The sequence below is a fragment of the Acinonyx jubatus genome, chromosome D4 (genome assembly GCF_027475565.1).
Source record: "Acinonyx jubatus isolate Ajub_Pintada_27869175 chromosome D4, VMU_Ajub_asm_v1.0, whole genome shotgun sequence".
Lineage (NCBI taxonomy): Eukaryota > Metazoa > Chordata > Mammalia > Carnivora > Felidae > Acinonyx > Acinonyx jubatus.
Genome location: NC_069391.1, coordinates 32875128 through 32893571, shown reverse-complemented (window position 1 = coordinate 32893571; position 18444 = coordinate 32875128). Strand labels below are relative to the sequence as shown.

At 51.1% G+C, this 18444-nt stretch overlaps 1 protein-coding gene across 26 annotated transcripts in view; it reads right to left on the bottom strand.

The window, feature by feature from the left end:
* ANKS6 (ankyrin repeat and sterile alpha motif domain containing 6) overlaps positions 1-18444 on the bottom strand; it is a 69793-nt gene that overhangs the window by 49419 nt on the left and 1930 nt on the right. For 24 of the 26 annotated variants that reach the window (XR_008291084.1, XR_008291091.1, XR_008291082.1 and 21 more), the window contains exons 2-11: positions 14635-15131; positions 11935-11979; positions 11048-11252; positions 9955-10061; positions 7762-7910; positions 6326-6524; positions 5516-5565; positions 2374-2583; positions 1174-1327; positions 186-355 (exon numbers count right to left, since the gene is read on the bottom strand). Coding sequence is in view for 4 of the 26 variants with exons in the window: in XM_027039528.2 (XP_026895329.1) it covers positions 186-355; positions 1174-1327; positions 2374-2583; positions 5516-5565; positions 6326-6524; positions 7762-7910; positions 9955-10061; positions 11048-11252; positions 11935-11979; positions 14635-15131 (1786 nt within the window). In the remaining 22 variants the exon portion in view is untranslated. The remainder of the gene's footprint in view (positions 1-185; positions 356-1173; positions 1328-2373; positions 2584-5515; positions 5566-6325; positions 6525-7761; positions 7911-9954; positions 10062-11047; positions 11253-11934; positions 11980-14634; positions 15132-18444) is intronic. The other 2 variants (XR_003413999.2, XR_008291098.1) reach the window with 1 other exon arrangement.

Here is an 18444-nt window from a genome sequence, read left to right as displayed (position 1 = left end):
GGGCACAGGGTGTGATCCCGGCAACTGCACAATCCAGCCTCTCAGAAAGCCCGGGAGCGAGCAGCTGGAAGGGGCCTCTCTTTAGTGCCGTCCCACTACTGTGGCAGTGCCTGTGCTCCCCAGCACGTGGGCCACATCAGGACAGAACGTGTGAGTGTAACAGGAGACAGAAACAGAACAAGCACCTTGCCACTGGGACCGCCGCTGCCTGCAGGAGAGACTGGGAGCTCAGATGAGCCGGACCCTGGCGCTGGCCCAACAGGACTTGACCGGTGGCTGGCCTTCTGCTCAGATAATCCGGCTGCCTTTTTCCTCTGGGCAGCAATTTGTGACAGGACACTGTCTATGCTGCCACCTGAGGAAAGAGGAATAGACATGACTGCCTCAGGGGTCCAGGGTCCAGCAACATGACTATAGTGGACTTCGTGTGCTGACCTTGCTGAGCTGGAGAAGCATTCCCCAGACTCCCCTGAGCCTCTGCGGCTGTGGGTCAGGGCTGACCACAAGAGGCCTGTGCGTGGAAACCAGAGGTGGCCAGGTGCGGAGGTCATCACACGCCAAAGGCACCATGGCGAGAGGTATTGGAAGAGGCAGTGCAGGCACGATCAGCTTGTCCTCACTTTCCCCTGCCAGAGCCAGCTTGTGCGGCCTCCGGAAGGCACAGATGCCCCGCCCGCGGCAGCCCCAGCACCGCCCCTTCCAGCAGCCACACAGGGGCTGCCTGCTTGCCCTCTGACCCCCCTTCTGGAGCTTTACCGACCCCACTCCACAGCTGTGCCAATAACTTGCTCAGTCCACAGCATTCAGAGTGGACTGCCGTGTTCCCTCTCCCAGTTTCCCCAAATCCACCAGCAATCTCGAATTATTGTGAAAGAAATAATTCTAGAGAGCTAGAGAGGATCCGAGCGGGAAAACACCAATAACTAACATTTGTGAGGCAATAACCAGCTGCCACATACTGCTGTGAACATTTCACATGTTTGAACAGTGCCACTCTGGGGGCAAAACCGTGAATTCACTGAAAAGTCCCTTAGCCACACCAAGGAAGGGGACAGGGTGTGTGCCGTTGTTTCTGGGACTGTCCACTGAGCAAGCGCAGGGGCGAAGTGAGGTGGGGGGACAGACCCCCAAGGGGTCTTCCCGCCTCCCCGGAGTGGCCCCCCTGGTACCCACCTGAGCGGTTATGCAGCTCCCCACCATGCCTGCTGGAGCCCCCGACCCCACTGGAGCCGCCTGAGGAATGAGGTGAGTGGTTGAAGTTTCCGGAATTGGCAGGAGAGGCGGGGCTTCTGGAGAGAGATGGAAATTTAACCGGCCTGACAGGAGTCTGCAATAGAGTGGGTGTCCTGGTTACGGTTTGTTGTTGCCTCCTCTGGACGTACATGACCACAGGAGAAGGGATCCGGATTCTACTGGCTCACCCCAGCCCATGTGGCCCTCGCCAACTGGTGCTCAGCCTGAGGGGAGTCCCCTAGGGAAGGGGAGTTCATCCTCATCTGCTGACGCTGTTCCCCCTGAATCACCCCACTTTCAGGATCACTCAACTCTTCCCACAGTGCAGACTAAATGCAAACCAGCCCTGCCCACTTGAGGCACCTCCAGGGCCAGGCTCTCTCCCACTGTAGACTTGATACTGAGACGAGGCAGCAGCAAAGGGGGTCAGCCCCATCTTTACAGAGAGAGATGGGGGTTCTGGGTCCTTCTAATCACTCGGCACACAGTGGCAGGGCGAGGTCCTAAGTCCTCACCTGCGGTTTGCCATTTGCTGCATCTACGGCGTGGGCAGCCTACACAGATGGAGATAAGTTCCCTCATCAAGAGGGACAACCTCAGGACATTACAGAGACACAGCAAGGGCCACAAGTCAGAAGCCACTGTAGGCAAAAGGCTAGAAGTCACACTCCTTGTGGGTGTAAGAAAACACCAGTAGTGCACATAGTCTTGGTTATGGACCTGAACGATGATGTAATGTGGAAGGTGGTTAGAAACCAAAAACTTGACTCCTGGTCCCAGGCCCATGCCACATGGCCGGGTGCTCTGCAGCAGGCTGGTTCCCCTCTCTGAGTCCCAGTCTCCCATCTACTATAGGGAAGCTTAGATGAGATCAGGTCTTCAGGCTGTGCTCCTGGGGGCCCCAGAGAAAAGACAGAGAAGAGGGGCCCTCGTTTTCATTCCCTTCACCCCACATTTTAATCTGTTAATAAAGTGTCCCTTTGTAGGATACACTGAAACAAAAGGATATCCCTCATTAAAAAAAAAAAAAAAAAAAGCCTGAAACCTGCTGGATAAGCGGGTCTGAGGTCCCTTCTGCCTGCAACACACCCCAACTTCATTGTGAGTGATGTGTCAAAGTACATCCAGTGGGAGACTTACAGCATCTGTGCTCCCACCGCCCATGCCCACGGGGGCACCCCGGCCAGCTCTCTGGGGCAGCACAGTCTTCATGGGTTCTGCCTTCCCACTGTGACATGTCCGGGACCGGTCCGAGCTCCACAGCTCAAAACTGGAAGGGGGTAAGAAAGGGGGGATGACTGCCTTCAGCTTGTCACTCGGGAGTCTGGGGAAGGGGGCTCCATTTCGAAGCTGAAAAAGACAGGCTGTGGGTTAGACAAGCTCCCCCCCCCGGGGGGGGGGGGAGGCTCCCAGCTCTTCAAGAAAGACTCCAGGTTTCTCCTGCTTCTCAGAGAATGGCACCATCATCTACCCCCTCATCCCCACACCCGGCCAGAAACCATGTGGTATCTTCTGCTCTACCAGCAACCAAGCAATACCCCCATTTACTCTGCTCCAACCCCCAGCTTCCCTTGGGACCATTGCAGCAGCTAGAATGGAAACAGAGGGGATGGGGAGCCGAAGCGAGGCCAAGGGATGCTGGGTGTGCTGTGATGGTGGCACCGGGGGGATGGGGAAGAGGGCACTGCAGGCCCAGGGAAAAGAACTCAGGCAGGCCTGACAACCAGAGGAGCAGGACGTGTGTACAGAGCTGGGGGTCTCTGGAGGAAGGGACAGGGCACAGGGGACCAGGAAGCCCAGGCTGGGCTCTCTGTGAGCCCAGCAAACACTCTTCCCCACCCCACCGCACTCTCCCTAGTCCAGCCACACCTCCCACTGCTGACATTTTTAACTGTAATTTTGTATTTTGAAAATGTAATTTAGAGTTAGCATAGAATCCACACAATGATGACTGGTGGACTGTCAAGGAAAAGTATTCACACAGTCCGCACTAACATTAATTAAGAAAAGACAGTGGACTTGGTGCCAGATGGTGCTTTGCAGGGAAGGGCATCCCACAGCTAAACCTGCCTCGGGAGCCGGGCAGGCGTGCATCTCCGCAAGGATGGCTGCAAACGCCCACTCGGCAGGGCTCCCTGGCCATCCTCCATCTGCCGAGGGGTAGGCCAGCGTACCGGTGCCTTCCACGGGGCATGAGGAGGTGGGACAGGGAAGTGCCAACGCAGGAGGGTAGGCATCCTGGGTCCCACCCTGGCTTTCCTGAGCTTTTCTGAGAATCTGTGAACAGTGCCGTGCCCCCCGGACCTCAGCAACCTCATCCAGCAAGGGGGCTGGGACTGGAAGAGGACTAAGGATGCCCGCAGCCACAAACCCACCACAGATGGACATTTTCATTCCTTGGGGACAGAGTCTAAATTGTTGCAAACTTTCCGGAAGGCAATGACATTTGCACCCATTGACCCAGAGATTCTATTTCTAGACATTTAGCCCAAGGAAACAGGCAAGTGGGAGAAACTGAGGCATAAAGATATTCATTAGATCCGTGACAACAACAAAAAACTAAAAACCCCGAAGTCCAACAGGTAAGCCTTCACTGGTGTGTGAGGCACGTTCCCAGGACAGAATGTTGCATCATGCAGCCATTAGATGTGATGTGGCTAAGAGTGTTTAATGACATGGAACAGATGGTCAGACAAACTGTTAATAAGTCAGGCTCAGCATAGTATGGGGAATAGAACAGTGCCCACCTCACAGGGCTGCCAGGGGGACTAAATGAATGAATATATGTAAAGTGCTCTGAGTAGCAGCTGGGACTTAGTAAGCGCTGTGGAATTTGCCATTATCATGTAGGACGTAATATATTCATAATGCTAAAAAATGGTTAGAAAAATACCCAAAACTTATCTACCCCAAAATGTCAGTCATGATTATGTGTGTCATCAAGGGGGATTTTATTTTTCTTCTTTATATTTTACTGCATCTTCCAAAATTTCAAGAATAGATCTGTTTTCATACAAAAGTAATTACTGCTATTTAATGAGATTATCAAACATCAGGTAGTATAAGCTCCCACTTTAGTAATCTGGTCTAGAGACACCAATTTACACCCATTGCAGAGCAGGGCAGGGCGGGGCAGGGCTGAGAAAGCAGGTCCCAGTCAGGACCCAGCCCGCCCAGCCCCTTCTGAGGATGCTTCGGCTCCCTTCTCCTCTCCAATACTGCCCTCTCCTGGCCAGCCTCCAGATTAGGGTCTTAGAGCTAAATGGACTTGAGTTCAACCCCAACCCTCATTTAAAGAAAAGGAACGCGAAGCCCAGAGAGGTGAAGTCACATGTCCAAGATCATACAGCAGGTAACCAGGAGCTCATTCTGGGCCAGGCACTATGCTAAACACTTCCTGGGGACAACCTTATTCAAAGAAACAGCCATGAAGGATAGCATCCCTTAAAGTCAGACACTGCCAGATGTCCCCCAGGATCCATCTTCCACATCTTCCTTAGTAGACACCCCTGGCATTTAGACGGGACACAACCACCTGGAACAGAGACTTCCTTTCCCAGCCCCCCAGCCTCCCACACGTAGTGTGATGTGACTAAATGCTGGCCAATATGATACAAGCAGAAGTGACGTGTGAGTTCCCAGGAAACTTCTTGAAAGACACCTGGTGTGCCCCTGGCCACTTTTTCCTCCCCTCATCATTCTTGCTGGCTAGAAGGAGGCAGTAATGGCCACAGCTCTGGTGGCCATCTCATAATAGAAGCCAAGCCTGGGAGACCAACAGGTAGAAGGACACCATGTGTCAACATACTCGTCCTGAACTGCACTTGAGAAAAAGAAACTGCTGTCTCATTCATGCCAGTTATTTGAGGACTTTTGTTACTAATCCTGATGCATCTCTAATTCATAGATGAGGAGACTGAGGCCTCTCAGGCTGGAAACACAGCCTCCTCTGTGACTCCTCTCCTCCTGACTCCCCAAAACCAAAACGGTGACTCCGCTGTCACCCATCAATTCCTACTCACAAGCCCTGTCCTCAGCGCTGCCTCCCTGTGAACGCAACCAGGGCTTACATCCGGCCACTAAGCACCAGCACCACCTTACCCAGTTTAGACTGGCATCTGTTCCAATTCCTCAGCGCCAGAGCTGTGCCCACTGTTACACATGTTGCTATCGAGCCCATCTGCGACCACCACCAAGAGAGACACATGTCCACATCCAGCCTTGTAAATCAACTAATGACTGGTAGAGACTTGAAATGCTTTTAGAACAGCCCCACACTCACCATGGTTGTCAATAACACATCTTCTTTGTCTCCTCTCATGCTCCCGGGACCTGAGAGACAAATGGAAGTTTCCTGAAATGACCCCTCCCAAGTTCATGGCATGAGGATGAGTGACCAGGGTAGCCTTCATCCTGGAAAACCAACTCTCCTGAGTGATTAAATATTTAATAGTAATTGGTATCCAATACTTGAATAGACGGAAAGCATTTAAAAGGTGTCTCAAAGCGTGTTTTCAGCTTTTCCATAAAGCCCTGCGTGCTGGGTCAGACAGTGATGCACCCAGCTCAACAGCTTGTCTCAAACAGTGCTGTGAAAGGAGCAAGGCTGGGTGTGGGGAGTCTGTTTGAAGGGGTGTGATCTGATCAACTGTTCAATCAGTGTGGGAATCACCTTCAGTGCCCTGGCAAAGTCATCCAATCTGTTGAATACCTCCAGCGGTGGGAAGCTCACTTCCTACCCTCAGATAACTCGTTCTATTTCTAAACGCTTCCCGTGCCAGAGATCAATCATGTTTGATAGGTGGGAAAATCACCTATCAAAGGCAAGAGAGAGGCAGTTTCTGGCCTCAAGGCCCTGAGCAGGGCGTGTGGGACAGAAACCAGGGACCCTTGCCACCAACATCCCCGTTCTACCATGCTGACCGCATTTGTGTCCCTGCCCATTTCTCCTTCCCCACACCAGCCACTTTGTTCCAGGGCCACATTCCAGTATCATCTCACCTCTCACATCAGCCCAAGAGGTAGGACAAAGGGCAGAGAATTTGGGTTTGACCGTTCTGGAAATTTTACAGCACATGCAGTTTTTTCTTACCATTATCTTTCACTGTGGGGGCTACATCATGAAGCCCCAAGCGGCTTGTCTTGTCCTGGGGGGCCGCCCTCATTGTGGAGTCCAGCGCTGAGTCTGGTTCATCACAGAAAGGCAATGGCTGGTTGCTGGAGAGCCTGCGGGGCAGGGTCTGCATCAGTTTGAGCTTCCGGAACCGATTGGACATTCGGTTCCACCAGGACTGCCAAGGGAACGCAGAGCAGAGGTCATGCTCCAGGAACAGCCAGGCCAAGGACGGTGACACACTTTATACACACTTCCCCTCTGCTCTCCTGGGCCCATGACAGGTATTACCAATCAGCCACAGCAACCCTTCCCATAAGGCCATGGTTCTCTCTAAAGCCTTTCTGCCTCAGCCCTTCGAGGCTCTGACCTCTGACAGTGGACCCTATCTGCTGCCCCTCATCTAGTCAATCTCCGCATCGCACAGATTGAGAAATGGAGATCCAGATGGGGTGCCAATTGCTCAAAGTTTCACAGTGAGTCAGAGACAGACAGATGGACAAGAGGCAACGTCAAACACCACAGCATCAGTCACTGCATAAGCTCTTCCCCCCTTTCCAGTGACAGTGTAAGAGGTGTTGTCCACACCAAGGCCTGGGCCATCTGTTCTGGCAGCTGATGCCTCTCCACCTACAGAGAGGACCAATGCTGCCCCCCAGGGTGTCCCTAACCCTGTGACCGCTTGGGGGTTACGACACAGCAGGAAGGGAGGCTGCGAGGGCCTGGGTTAGGGAGATGGCAGCGAGCACAGGGCTGAAGGGACCTATACAAACAACACTGAGAGGAAAACACGGGGCTCTAGTGAGTGAGCTAAGAACAGGAGCTGAGTCTGCAGATTTGAGGAGGTGCTAGAGTCCCAGACAGGATAGAGAAAAGGTAAGTGTGACTTCAACCAAGTAGAGCAGGATGGGGAGGACGAGAAATTCAAAGAAATGAGCAGCTGGAGGTTGTTTTGGTATTTCCAGAAAGCCCCAGCTGGAGGCCTGTGGGCTGCAGGGAGACCCCAGAATGGCGCAATCAGCAATATCCCACATGCTGAAGCAGAGGCCGCAGACAGACAGCCTGGAGGAGAGGCATTTGGTTCGGCCAGCCCAGTACTACATCATGCAAAATTCTCCAGTTCCCGACATCTATAAATTGGGTTTCCATATCTAGCGTCCTAGCATTTCCTGAAAAAAATGGGACAATCTGACAAGATGAACCCACATTCTTGCAAAGCAGTCACTGCATGTGATAGGATCACACCAGCTTTCCCTGATCCCCACTGTTCCTTATTGCTCACCCACAGCTTGTTTCCCGTCCCTGCTTGGTCACCCTCACCCTAAACCAGCCCTGCATTAACAGGAAGCGGCAGGCATCCCCCACACCGTCAACTTGGCTCTCTTTAAAGCCCTTTAGGACAGGAAAAGGCAAACCTTGAGCCCGCCTTTGTCATCGGGCAGCACTGGGACACTCCAAGGCTGTCGGACCTTCGAGTGGGGCAGAGGTGGTGGGTGGCTGGGCCGGCCTTTGTCTTTATTCACCTGCATGCAGACAGATGCCAGCAGTCGAACAAGTTCCGTGTCTATGGACACAAAAGGCAGCGCTTTACCTGCAAATACGTCTGCTGGGCCAGGAGAGAGGGCTCAACAAGACCCCTGTCAGCCTTAAAACTCAGCCCTGCAGCTCGAGTCTATGTTACTCCGGAATCAAGGCACCGGCTTCACCGTCTGGTCTTCGAAAGGTGGCAAACAGGCCAGCAGGGCTTAATCCACTTGACCAGAAGGAAAAACCAGGAGCCCTCTCTCCACAGAAAGACAGTGGGGTAAGTGTGTTTTAAAAGTACAAGCTTGGGGCACCTGGGTGGCTTAGTCGGTCAGAGCATCCAACTTCGGCTCAGGTCATGATCTCGCAGTCTGTGGATTTGAGATCTGCATCAGGCTCTGTGCTGACAGCTCAGAGTCTGGAGTCTGTTTCAGCTTCTGTGTCTCCCTCACTCTCTACCCAACCCCCGCTTGCGCTCAGTCTCTCTCAAAAATAAAAAATAAACATTTATAACAAAAAAAAATTTTTAATAAATAAACAGATAAATAAAGTAAGTATAGGCTCTGCAGCCAGACGTCAGGGGGTTAAATTCTGCTTCTGCCCCTCCCTGGCTGTGCAACGGCAGGTAAATTAGGGAACTTCTCTGTGTCTCTGTAAAAGGGGTGACAGGATGCTGGTGCATAAAGGTGTCTGAAGGATGCGAGGGAATTTCTGGCATAAGGGAAGTGCTTAAGAAAGGTTAGGTATCATTTGCAGTCACTAACTGGGTTACCAAAACAACAGCGGTTGAGAAGAAAATATTACAAACTATTAACACTGCTTTTCTCTTGATGACTGTTTTTTTTTCTTTTCCAAGTGTCCAGTAATAAGCACGTGTCTCTTAAAAAAATTCAGGCAAAAACTTCATTTAAAAAACCCACTAGGAAAAAAAATTGACTAGGGAGAGACTCTTATGGGGCAAGGGAGAGGGAAGTGGTCGGGAAGGGAAGAGGGAGAAGAGACACAGTGAGACACGAGTTTGTCTGAGAAAAGTGTGCGCGATCCAGGAGATGGGTTTTAACGACATAAAATCTACGCACGTCAGGAGGGCCTCCAACGAGGTGGAATGAGCTCACTGGACTTGACCGGAGGACCTCACCTCACTGGCTGGGGATAAGCCATTTCCCCTGGCCTCAGTCACCTCCCCTCCACAAGGGGATACGCAGCTCTGCTTCCCCTCACGCACACTGCGAGGATGAAATGGAGCCGAGTGTGCGTCTGAGATATGCGGGGCCGGCAGCAGGCAGGGCGAGGGGGCAATGCTGGGGAAGAGGGAGGGCTCTCTGGCAGAGCACCCCATAGCCGAGAGGGGCAGCAGGGCTATGTCCACTTGAGTCTGTGGAGGTCAAGTCCTCTCCCACGGCCAGCAGGCTGGGATTTGGCTCAGGGGTCAAAGCCTGTGGGTTAGAAGGGCCTACTAGCCTCTCTCTTTCCCTGGGCTGAAACTCCAGGGCAACAGAAGAGAGGATGGACGGACAGACAGACTCTGACCTTTGGGCCACCTAATTGGATGCGTCAGGTCCCAGAGGAGGGCCTGTCACAGTGGGGGAGGGTCCGAGGGGAGCAGCAGATGCCAGCAGGGCCCGAGAGAGGTGGGACGAGGGATGGTGACACCCCCAGCACGGTGCCCTTGACCCAGCAGCCTCCACCTACACGACTGAACAGAGGAGGTCACTACTCCATCTTTGATTCTGCTTGTCAAAGGGGCCTTTCTGTTTCTTCCTGGGGCAGGGTTTCTGGTCACAAAGCACAGATACCATTCCAGGACTTGCATGGACTGCCAAGGCAGACTCGTGTCTCGCTGGCCTTCCCTCCTGGGAGACTCCTGGAAGGCTGGCACTGGAGAAGCCTAGGAGACTACCTGGTGCCAGCCCAGTCTTTGCCGAGGAGGGAAGGAACTCGCCTGAGGACATGTGGTGAGCCCTCGGGGCTTGAGAGTGACCTCCCTCATGAGTAAGCAAGGGCTGGACACAAAGGTGATTATCCTGATTCCCCGCCAGAGAAAGGCCATGAGGGTCTTCGACCCTTTTCCTGAAACAACCCACCAGGGTCACTCAGCAGCATCACTAGGTCAAAGGCCGTGTACCCGTTTTTTGCACGAAGAGTGACATCAGCTCCTTGGTTTAGCAGGTATTTGACAACTTCCTTATTCCTAGGGAGGAAAGAAAAAGCCAAGGTTAGACGCACTGAAAACAAAAGCCTGGTTTTGCTCCTGGGCAAGAAGCTGACGATATTAGCGCCCATCTCTGAGCCTGAAAGAAGGATGTGAAAGGCTGCAAACTGTCTCACACTCCCTGTCCCTACTCCGTGGGGAGTCAGCGCTGAATGTGATGGAAACCAAGGTTGATGTGCTCCATCCACAAGCAAAAGAAAAACGACATGGCCACCATGACCACGCAGGTCCCAACTCCTGCTGCCCCAAATCGGGACCCCTGCGCTGCAGAAGCCTCACAGAGGCTGAGGTGTCTGATGCAGTTGTCCGAAGCTCACCAAATAAGAAGAAAAACTGCTTCAGGATGACACAGGAAATTGCTGTGATCACCTAAAACAGGGCAAGGAAAAGGAAAAGGAAAAGGCCTGTAATTTGGAATCAGACCACTTAGTGGCTGTAAGACCGTCTGCAGCTCCCAGCCCCTGGGTCAACCTATCCGAAAGGGGTGGCCTCCAGGAGGACAGACTGAGAAGGGACTCAGAAGCACCAGTCAATGCCGGTGCCTATTCAAAAGGAGGGGTCAGGACAAGTCTCAGCACTGGTTGCCCAGGAGCCAATGGTACGAATGGCTGATGTTCCATTTCCAATAGGGGTAACTTAAGGACATCAATGGGAACACTCCAAACAAACTGTTCAACTGAAATCAACCCACAGAAACTCATCTTCCTGCAGAAAATGTTCCTGCTGCATGGCTTTTATGGCCCCTGGTGAATTCTGTGCTGAGGTAATAGGAATCAGGACACAGAAGGTAGGGATGCAGAACAGAAGGCCCCTGCACTTCTTTAATTTTGTGTGTGTGCCTCCAGGTCTTCACAGCTTTAGAGTTTATCTGCAGCTTCTCAGGACCAGAAAACCCCACCAAGGACCCTAGCTCAGACCAGGGCATTCCCTTAGCCTCGCGCTGAAGGAGTGGAGTCGGCACTGACCCATGGTAGGTGGCCTGCATGAGGGCTGTCCAGCCATGCACGCTGTCTTGCTTGTCGATGTCAGCGCGCCTCTCCACCAGCAGCTGCACCAGAGGCAGCTGCCCCGTGACGGCCGCCAGCATCAGCGGGGTTGCCCCATCCCCATTGACCAAGTTCACATAGTTAGGGTCTTCGTCTGCGATCTCTTTGACCAGCTGGAAGTTTCCTGCAAACAGAAGCAGGAGCCTGGTGCTCAGTGGGCCTGGCACTGCTGGATTACTTATCCAGTGGGTTATTAACAAACATATGCTCTACCGGCCCCTGCACTGGGCTGCTGGGCGTCACATGGGCTACAAAGATGAGAAGGAGGTAGCCTCCACTCTCAAATCCCCCAATCTTGGAGGGACGCACACAAACAGCTTTACTGAAAGAGAGAAGTGTTATTGAGATCTTAAGAGAACAGATGAAGGAAACATGAAAGGCAATGCACATACAGGGAGCTCAGATCAGCGTGGGGGTTGAGAATCAGGGAGGGGTTCCTAGAGGTGGGGGTCTATATCAGGAGAGGAGATCTTAGGCTAACTAGCCCTTCAACACAAAGAAAGTAGAGAGTAGGTAGGCAGTGAGGAACCTCAGAAGTAGGGAAAAGCCAGAGCACAGCCACAGGGTTTGGCCAGAGGGGTGGGGGGCCTGGGAGGATGGTCTGGAACCTGTGTATAAGCACCATAATAACTATCAGCTTCCAGGGGCTGAACCCTCCCTGTGTGAAACTACAGTCAGGAAACAACAAAATGCCCGTTTTCTTTCGCAAACACTCTGGGTGGCCTTAAAAAGGACTACAAATACTAGATTGGGAGAATGTGTCCCTATCTTCATAAATCTCTAAAAAGACTTTCAAAAGCACTTACCCATTTTCAACGCGTGGAAAATATCAGGCCGCCTTTTCTCCTCATCTAGGTAAATAAGGATTTTAAAAGTTAACCAGGAAAGGTTTAGTAGAACAGAGAAGTCACAAGCACATAACAATACAGCCTAGCATTTAAAAATGATCTACTTTCCAAAAGCAATCAGATAAAAGACAGGTGTAGCGGATGAATCCAGTAGCCCTTCTGGAAGAGTTATCATCACAGAGTGTCTGTAAATGCTCCAGAGATAGATCTTGGGCAGTCATCTGGCCAAAAAAACATGAATAAGCAGAACATTTCCTGATCCCACACTCACGAAGCAATCATTTTGGGGCATTCCAAACTCTGGGATAGCCTCTCTTAGATGTAATGGAAAAGTATAGTCTTGGAAAAATCTGGATTCCTATGAAAAATTTTAAAAGAAAGTGGTTCTTTTCTACTGAAAACTAAATGTACAACCATGAGATAATTCCAAAACAGAGGGTCCGAGACAGCAGCTGAGCCCAGAGGGAGGTCATCGAGACGGCCACCAGAAAAGCCAATGTTAATTTTTGTTTTCCTTCCCAAATAAGGAATCTGAAGGATTCTGAGAGTCACTCTGCCCCAGACTTGCAGACATGGCTCTCTGCAGACCACTGCCCACCTGAGGTTTCCGTGCTGGTCCCTGCAGCCCAGCTCCTCAGCTGGTCCAGAAGCCCACGCCTACCCCCAAACCTGGGCCTTGCTGCACCCACCAACGCTTGCCCCTCCTTCATCTGCTCATCTTCCACCTTCCTCCAAGCTGGTGAGTACTGTGCTACTGTCAGACAGTAGACATCATCATGACCAGTCCCCTCACAGGTGGCCGAAGGCAGGACTTACTGCAATCTCTGACTCTAGGGATGGAGTGGCTGTGAGGGGGACCTGTGACTCTGAGCTAAATCTCAGGTTCAGGTCAGCCCCTCGGGCAGCTGGGAAGAAGCTGCAGCACAGTTCAGGGACCACCGAGTCTGGAGTTGGCGTATCAGAATTTGAGTACGTTTCCAGGGTGATTGGTCTCATCAACAACAGGGAATAACATGCTAATATGGGGACTGTGTGGTGGTTGCAGGGATCAATAATATAGGTGGGAGAATGCTTCAGAAAGCCTTAGGCCTCATTCAAAGAGCAATTTTTGTTGCCTTCACTGGTGATTAGCACCCACCCCAGAAAGGGTGGTACTTAACTCCAGAGTTCTTATAGAGGACAGACAGGGCCATGGAACCAAATGTCTAATTTTGCCTGGGCAATACTATTAACAAATGATTCTGAGCCAGGGTGGCTCAGTCGGTTAAGCATCGGACTCTTGATCTCACCTCAGGTCTTAATCTCAGGGTTGTGAGTTCAAGACTTGCATTGAGCCCCACGTTGGGCAGGAAGAACTACTTAAAAAAAAAAGATTCTGCATCTTAGTTTTAAATAGGTCACATTCCTTTAAGTGTCTAAGAGTCTAATTTGCTATGGGAGGGGCCTTCTCATACCAAGACCCTTTGACAAAAAATAGTATGTCACCTGATGTTAGTGCTGGTTGCTAAGCAACCATCTGGTACAAAAGAATGACTGACCCTCTAGCCTGACCCCAGGAGGCCCGGGCAGTTGTGCCATTGATGCCAAGTGACCCTGGGCTGGCCCTTTCCTCATTCCAGATGCCGGTGTTGGCATCAATAGCACCACAGTTCTGGGGACCCTTCCCAGCCCAAGGAACCACCACGGTGGGGTGTATCACAATGACCGTTATAGCCTCGATGGTACCCTATCCTGCAGCTAATGAGAGGGAGAGAGCTGGGGGTCTTCAAGGTGAACTTCCTAGCACCTCACAAAAAGAGCTTGGAATAAACAGTTACTTACATAATAATCTATCATTGCTAACACAGCCTCTCCCTTGCTGCCGTCCTACCTGGAGGCTCTTCCCTGAGAGCAGGCCGGGAGCACTCCCTCAGCTTCCATGTCGGCTACGGTCTTACATGCTCAAGGAGGCCGCCCAACCACACGGCAGCCTTCATCACCCCCACACCCCAAACCTCAGCCCTGCCCGCTTTCCTCCCCCGCGCGGTACCTACCACCTGCCTACTACGTAAGTTATTATTTCCAGTAGGTTTATTTCCCGTTTCTCGCCTGTCTCCCCAACAGAGGCCAAGGTCCTCAAGGGCAGAGGGCACACAGTTTGGCAGGGGTCCCGGGCCAAATCTGCTCTGCAGCCTGTTTTGGTAATTATGGTTTTACTGAAACACAGCCATACCCACTCATTTACATATAATGTCTGGCTGCTTTCACTCTAGCGGAATGAGTGGTTCTGACAGAGACTGGCCCATAGTCTAAAGTATTTTCTATCTGGTCCTTTACAGGAAAAGTCTGCTGAACCCTGTCCTAGAAAGATCCCAGAACATCCTGCATTGGAATCATCTGGTTAGAAAGGAGGGGCCTTGCCATGGGGGTTCCAGGCTCTTTCCAGAGATACCAAATAATTCTCTGGAGGGTGGGCTAGAAACCTGCAAGTAATAGGTACTCCCAATAGATTCTTATGCACAGCACATCTTAAGACCCATTGTTCGGTAGGCTAAACTTCTGATTTGCACACGCCCTCTGGTTGGGCACTCCTCAGCTTTTGTCATTCAAACACAATTTAGGGTTCTCTGTGAAGCCATGGCAAGGAAGGGAAGGAAATTGGTGGTGGCACAGCCTGACCTGTCTTGGGCCTGACAGTGGTCAGTGGGTCCAGGTAGTCTGCAAGGTCCCTGTGCTTGCAGTCAAGTGCAACCTCGAAGGCAGTCTTCTCTAACACGCTGAGGTAGTCAGGGTTGGCCCCCTTCTCCACCAGCTGCTGAGCCATGCCGAGCCTCCCAGTGAGTGCTGACAGCATCAGTGGGCTCCAGCCCACGGTTCGGGCCACGTGGTTGGGGTCCGCGCCCCACTCCATCAGCAGACGCACCACAGCCTCATGCCCATGCTGGATGGCAGCCATCAGGGCTGTGATGTCCAACAGCTCATCCCTGCTGTCCCCTGACTGCTCGCCTGAGGAGCTGTGATGGTCCACAAAGGCACCAGCTTCCAGAAGCAGCTTCACCACACCCAGGTGGCCACCCCGAGAGGCCACAGTGAGCACGCTGGCCCCTAGACGGTTCTGGGCATTGATATCAGCTCCATGATCCAAAAGGAGGTGTGTCACGCTCACGTGCCCAAATCTGCCAGGAAGATGGAGAATTAGTGACACTAACATGGAACATTGATAAGGAAACAGCTTATGTGATCCTCATTTGTCATTAATTATTAAAATCATAGCAGTTACTTATTATAAAGGGTCTTCTGGTATCCACCAGCACAAAGGTGAGCAACTTCCCTGTCTAGGTTCAAATCCAGCTCTGGATCCAATCACTAGCTGTGCGATCTTGAAAAAGAACTTTAGCTTCTTCATGACTTTATTGCCTTATCTGTAATATAAGGATGTAACTGTATCTACTTTAAGAGCTGTTGAGAATTAAATGAGTTACTATACATATATATGATATATATATATATATAGCACTTATAACAGAGTTTGGCCAAAGGAAGTACCTCATGGATGTTAGATATAATAATCGTTTTACCTTACACGTTACACAAAGTACCGAAGTCATGCAGCTGGTAAGAGGTGGTGTCAGGTCAGAACCCAGGTCTGTCCGAATCCCGATGTACTCACTCTTTCCCCTACACTATACTGCGTCCCACATCTCAGAGTTCATTTTATTCTGCTTTATAGTCTTGTAATCTATCTCTGCCTGTGCTGACTCCCGTGGGCAGAGCTCACATCTGACTCATGTCTACCCATCCCCAAACGCACACACAGAAGGTCCTTCAAGATGAGCCAATGCACCCCATGCCAAGAGGTGTGGCATGGCTGTGGTCAGCAGAGAGGGGCTCAGGCTCCTCTTACCAGAGGCCTGCTGCCACCTGCTGGCAGGAGTGTCCGCTGCCAGTGGCTAAGAAATGGGCCTGGGCCAAACCTTTCTCCCTGAATCTTGAGCTGGCCAGGGAGATATAAACAAGCGACCTCCAACTCCATACCAGGAAGACGAAAACAGATGCCTCTTCCCAGCAAAATCTCTTCTTTTGCCACCAGGGGGCAGGAAAGACCTGTTTTGTAGGATTTGGTTGGCACACTAGGCTCAGAGCAGTGTGTGTCAGAGTTGGAAGGAGCCCTAGACTAACTGGGAAAGAATGACAAGAGAGGGGCCGGCGGTTCCAAACCATAATGCCTGCATAATGTCTACATCTGTGAGGCAGTGTTTTGAATCTCTCGTTGCATTCCCCTCCTTTCCGGAAGTGAGGTGTGTGTGTGTGTGTGTGTGTGTGTGTGTGTGTGTTTTAAAACCTCCTATAAACCCAGGGCCTCCCTTCTCCCTGTGGAGGCAAAGCCAAGGCCAAACTCTGATCTGGACTTACAAATACCTTGGGGGACATGAACCTTAACGGCACCGAGTCAGCTCAGCCTCTGGAGGGAGAGCTTCGTGAATTGGGCCTGTCCCTCCTCTTCTCCAAGAGCAGAGAGGGAGCAAATCAAATGGACATAAACTCAAATGCAGAAAGCTGCAACCCCAACCTATCTTCCTGCCTCCAGTCCTGTTCCTTCCTGCCCATCCTCCGTGATGGTGTTGCCCAAACCTAAACTTCATGGTCACTTCCCAGCTTCCCAATGTCTGAGGAAGACCTGCTGACTTTGTCCGCTTCATTTCCACTCAACCCCCATGCCAGCACCCCCCGGCCCCCAACGCCTGCACTCACTGATTATATTCCTCCCACACCTCTGCCATGCCGCCTCTCTGACCAGAGCCCTCCCCTGTCCCTATCTCCTGAGCACACCCTTCATCCGGCTGCAGGACTCAATTCAGACCTCACCTCTGAGCAGCTCCCAGACCCTCCACACTAGTCCAGGTGCCCTTCATCTATGCACCTGAGCCTTCTACAATTGTGTCTTCCTGTCGGATTGTGTGTTCCCCAAGGACAGGACTCTTGGCTGACCTACACTGGGGCTCAGTAACTGCTGGCAAATGAATGAGTGACTAAATGAACACTGGCATAACTAAGTAGATAGAGGATGGTCCGGAGGCAGACAATGGGAGTAACTAAAGAACTGGTGTATCCTGCACTGAGGTAGAGAATTTTTTAAAATCATGCTATTTAGTTATCAAGTGTAAAATAAAATCTGGTATAATTCCTAACATCAGATTAAGAAGTATTGTCACATTTTGGTCTCATTTGATCTTTTTTTATTTTAAAGAAAGAGAGAAAGACAGCATGAGCAAGGGAGAGAGAGAGAGAGAGAGAGAGAGAATACCTCAAGCAGGCTCCACACTCAGCAAGGAACCTGACACAGGGCTCAATCCCATGACCCTGGGATCATGACCTGAGCCGAAATCAAGAACCCGACAACCAACTGACTGAGCCACCCAAGCACACCTCTAACTGGATTTTGGACATTCTTTTTAATGTTTATTTTTGAGAGAGAGAAGAGAGACAGGGTGTGAGCAGCAGCAGAGAGAGAGGGAGACACAGAATCTAAAGCGGGCTCCAGGCTCTGAGCTGTCAGCACAGAGTCTGACACAGGGCTCAAACTCACAAATTGCAAGATTATGACCTGAGCTGAAGTTGGGCACTTAACTGAGCCACCCAAGCGCCCCTTCCTCTCATTGGATTTTTTTTTTTAATATTTATTTACTTTAAGAGAAAGAGGGGGGGTGCATGACTGGGGGAGAGGCACAGAGAGGAGAGAGAGAATCCCAAGCAGGCTCCACGCACTCAGCACAGAGCCCTATGCAGGGCTCAATCTCATTAACCAGGAGATCAGGACCTGAGCCAAAATCAAGAGTCAGATGCTTAACCAACTGAGCCACCCAGGTGCCCTTCACTTGATCTTAATAAACCCTGAAATAAACTGATAATGCCCATTTCATAGGTGAGGAAACTAAAGATTTGAATGGAAAGCAGCAAATTCAGGGCCTCTCAATTTGAAACTGACAGAATCAAAACTTGAACCTAGACCCTAAAATCCCAAATCCCAGCTCTTCTGATATAACAAATTTTTAGAGAGAAAGAAAAGCGATGAATTTGGACAGAAATGCTGACATTTGGAATGCTTTCTGAATCCATGGGTAGCCCAAGCAGTCATTCAATTAGGCTGAAAACATAAAAGAACTCAAGGAAGGCTGAGATAATTTTGTGGATGCTAAGTTTCTAATAAGTAATTACTGAGGATAGGGAAGCTTGGGGCTTTCTGAACAGCTGCTGTGACTGCCAATTAATTTCGGCAATTAACACCTGTGTTTAAAGACCTGGCACAAACTCCCACCACCCAAAGCATAAAGCAGAGGGGCCAGCTCTGCCACACCGGCAGGCAGAGAAATGAAGGACAGAAGCAAAGAGGCCAAGGGTGAAGTTAGGGTCAAAGTAAACACCACGCAACCTGTCTCTTTAGCATTTGGCCAGTTTGGCAAGTAGCTTCCCTGTGGTCAACACCAGGAG